This window comes from Morone saxatilis, unplaced genomic scaffold (assembly GCF_004916995.1).
Source record: "Morone saxatilis isolate NCDOM2014 unplaced genomic scaffold, NCSU_SB_2.0 Contig21, whole genome shotgun sequence".
Classification (NCBI taxonomy): domain Eukaryota; kingdom Metazoa; phylum Chordata; class Actinopteri; family Moronidae; genus Morone; species Morone saxatilis.
Genome location: NW_023339774.1, coordinates 10,315,079 through 10,318,868, shown reverse-complemented (window position 1 = coordinate 10,318,868; position 3,790 = coordinate 10,315,079). Strand labels below are relative to the sequence as shown.

At 40.4% G+C, this 3,790-nt stretch overlaps 1 protein-coding gene across 2 annotated transcripts in view; it reads left to right on the top strand.

Moving 5' to 3' along the window:
* The first annotated feature begins 1,206 nt into the window (after positions 1 to 1,206).
* Positions 1,207 to 3,790, top strand: part of sh2d3ca (SH2 domain containing 3Ca) — a 53,816-nt gene continuing 51,232 nt past the window's right edge. For both annotated transcript variants that reach the window (XM_035668554.1, XM_035668553.1), the window contains exons 1-3: positions 1,207 to 1,384; positions 2,541 to 2,810; positions 2,959 to 3,478. In XM_035668554.1, the coding sequence (XP_035524447.1) occupies positions 1,366 to 1,384; positions 2,541 to 2,810; positions 2,959 to 3,478 (809 nt within the window). In that variant the 5' untranslated portion in view covers positions 1,207 to 1,365. The remainder of the gene's footprint in view (positions 1,385 to 2,540; positions 2,811 to 2,958; positions 3,479 to 3,790) is intronic.

The window sequence follows — 3,790 nt, the reverse complement described above, 5'->3', positions numbered from 1 at the left end:
AAGCACTAGTTACACCCTTACTCATCTGATCTGGGTGTTACTGTAGCAGCATCGTAACCGATCTGATTTGAACTTTTGAAACCACAAACCACTTTGCATTTTCTAAAAGAAATAAATGTATAAGAAATCCCAAACTGATATGGAAAAAATACAATTATATACTTGTATATGTGGAGTTTGTTCCTTCATTATGCCTAAATGATTGAATGATTCACCACTGCCACTTCCTGATTTTAAAGTCACATTCTGCCAACCATTGTTCACAATTGTTTCCCCTATAGTATATAGCTCAAAGACTTCAACAGAGAATTTTATAGACATATCCCCAAAATTCTGCCTGAAGTTCTGTGAGGTTGAACAATGTTTGTGACAGATCAATCAATTTTTAAGGGTTTAAAAGATGGATGATTCATAGTTGCCACATATTTATGTTGAGCTTTGTGGAGTAATTTTAAAACTAATCAAACATAACTGATGCCAAGTTTCAAAGTAATAATGCCAAACCATGCACTCTTAAATTCAAGAAGATCACCCAAGTAGCTGTAATAGCAAAACTACTACACATCATTGCAGCCTAAAAGAACAAGATGAATTAACCCATAGGCATTAGTATCTGGTGTGAGTCTCGCCCTTTTTCATAGAAATCTAATTTAAGTTCTGGGTGCACTGCAGGATGTCATTGAACAGAGATACAAAAACAATATGTCAACATCAATATTATTTCACAATCAGGCAGGCCTTCTTAAACATTAGGTGTACTTTAGAATTACATTCATTAGGCATTAGTGTGTTGTGATTATGAATCTCTTTGCTAATTAAACATTAACTATGTATATAAACTGCATTGGGAAGATTAACAGACTTTACTAGCTTGAAGTTAGAAATCAGTGATACCAAAGGTGAGTTATTATTACCTCCGGGTGAGTTTACAACCAGTTTTTTATTTCAACAGGACAAAAGTCACCAATCAGCACCTCTGTTTTACAGTCTGTAATCTATCTTGCCAACACTTCCGGTCACCTTCCCGTTTCATATATTAATTTTTTTTTATTCTACCCTTTCAACCGCTGTCATCTCATCTCATATTTTCATTTCCTCTTGCCATTGGTCCTCTCAGCTTTACACAGGAAGTATCTGCCCTGCGCTTGTCACTGCCTCTCATCTCTCACTTTTGTCTGAGATGCAAACTGTGTTCGATATCTCACCCACAGAGAGGAACTGTGGTTCACACCAAGGTTTCTACCCCCTTAACAAGACGTGATCCTCCCTATCTGCCTCTCCTCTTTTGTTTTGCTGTGTCTCCTCACAGATGATCATTCTATCATCCACCTGCAGCTCATCTTATAGACACACTGCAGCCACAGCATGAGCATACGAAGACTGAGTGAGTACTCTCTGTGTGTTTGTATAGAACAGCTGCACTTTGTTCATGTTTTTAGTCAGCCAGGTTGTGGGTGGCTAGGTTAACCAATAACGCCTGTCAGATAGCACCATGTCAGTTTTGCAACATTTTGGTGATAATGATGACATACAAAAACCAACTTGCAGCTGAGATGATTGCTATTGAGAAATGAGCAACAAAAATACATAACAATAAGTATTTAAGATAAGAACAGTTTTGTTCTAAGTTGAGTCAATTAAGTTATCCATCATATTTCATTTATGTACACTATGTGATAATTATATACATGGTAGATTAGTAGTAGTTTTGTAAAAGCAGGTCTTATATATACTGTAAATTGCATGCATACTGGTATTGACACACAGAGACAACCAAGTATGACTATATGCACCCACACACACACACACGCATATATATGTTTCGCTTCATTGCTGCAAATGTTTGACTACTTCCACATCTCTCAGGATCAGAACAGTATCTCTGCAAAGGGGCATTTGGCTGTGACAGCTGGGCAGAAAGAGAGGAACTTCTTCATTAAAGCTGCATTCATTACTTCTTGTCAGAGCAGAACACAATGAAAACACAACATCTGCCAAATAAATATACCTTATAAAGTTATAAAGCGAACTTTGCAGCAAACAACTGCTTATTTACACATCTGGTGGACACAGATAAACAGCAGTTGACTGTAGCAGTAACTCTCCTATTAGCTCTGTTTTTGTCTTTGCCAACTGCTGAAAATCATGTTTTTAGCCTATATGCTCCAATATGTTTCACAGCCAGTTGCTAACTTTTTCTGCCATTTGGTGCCTGGCAGGTGGCTCGTCAGAGCTTTTTTAGCTGAAAACAGAGATGGATGAGAGCAGAATTTGTGAGTTGGAACACCAGAACAATGAACTAAAAGACCCTAAAAAGCTCTCTAGAGATGAGGGAAACTGCAGGATTTATTCTCTTCTTGCCATCTTACAATTAAAATATCCTCACTTTCCTCATGAGTTCCTCACACCTTTAGTTTAAAAATCCAATTGAGCGGTTGCATGACTATGAGTTGGTAGTACAAACACATGGACCAACATCATAGTTTTTTTTGCCACATAATGAGCATTTCATCTTATTTTCTTACTGTTCCCCTCTCAAGGTTTCAAGTGGTTTGGTAGCCTTACCAACCTCTCTTTTCGACGCTCCAATGAGAAAGGAGACTCCAAATCCTCTCCGTCGAAGTCTGGAGATGGCGCTGACAGTGGGGCCGCCACCACAACGATCCTGGCCACGGTAGCTGAGACAACAGTGGACGACATGGGTGCCATGCGTCCTCGCACTGCCAGCTACGTCCGCTCCAGTGACAACTATTCGCACATGGGTACACTGCCACGTCTACTGATGAAGAGGAGAGAAAAAAGTAATAAAGGTAAAGCATCAGAAGTTATGAACACACAATTTTATGAAACAGGACAACCCTTTTTAGCACAATGAACCTTTCCCCCCTCTTATTTTCTTTGCATCTCCCTATCTCCGTCTGCTTTGATGTTTATTTCTAATGCCTCTCTCTTCTTTAGGCCCCAGCAGCAGTAAGAAGAGTAAAGACAAGAGTGGCATCAGCAGAAGCCAAAGCCAGCGACCTGCAGGGGACCGAGACCGTGGCCCCCAGAAGCTCACAGCCTCTTCATTCAAAGTGGCTGGGGATGAAGCCAGAGTTAAAGCTGACACTGGGTTCAGCAAGGACTCTCTTTCTGACCCCAAGACCCAGCCTGAACCTACAGGTGAAGCTAATGTCACAAACTCCCAAAGCTCCATCTCTGCACCCAAAGCTGCGTGTGAAGATGTGTCGCCATCTGGTGGCTCAAGTGCTGCACTCCAACCAGAAACTTGTGACAAACAAAGCATTGCCCAAGCAGGTGCAGCAGGCTTGAGCCCTGAAGAGACTCCATCACCTCCACTCAGACAGGAGAATGATCAGACTGAGAAGGATGATGGGTTACAGTCCGTACCTGTATCTGAACCAAAGGAGGCGGCAGAGAGCAGAGACCTGACAGAAGGAGCGGACAAAGGAAACCAAAACTCTGAGAGCATTTACAGGTGATTTTTTTTAGGACACTCTGCTTTCCATGTTTTTTTTCTTTTTGAGAAATAAAGTCATTGAAGTAGGAAAGGTTATTGATTGAGGAAGACGGGAGAGGGCCATTCATTCAAAGGCCTGTCCTGTGACAGTTTTACTGTCTTTTTGGTATGCACACACAGTAGTCTAGCTAATGAAAGTTTTAATTAAAAATATGCAACGGTCATGAAGAACATTTCTAAGCTTTTATGAATCTATAAACTCATGATCGAATGCTATGCATTTTAAATTGTTAAACATTTTACTGCGTGTCAATCCCTCTCTCTCTCTCT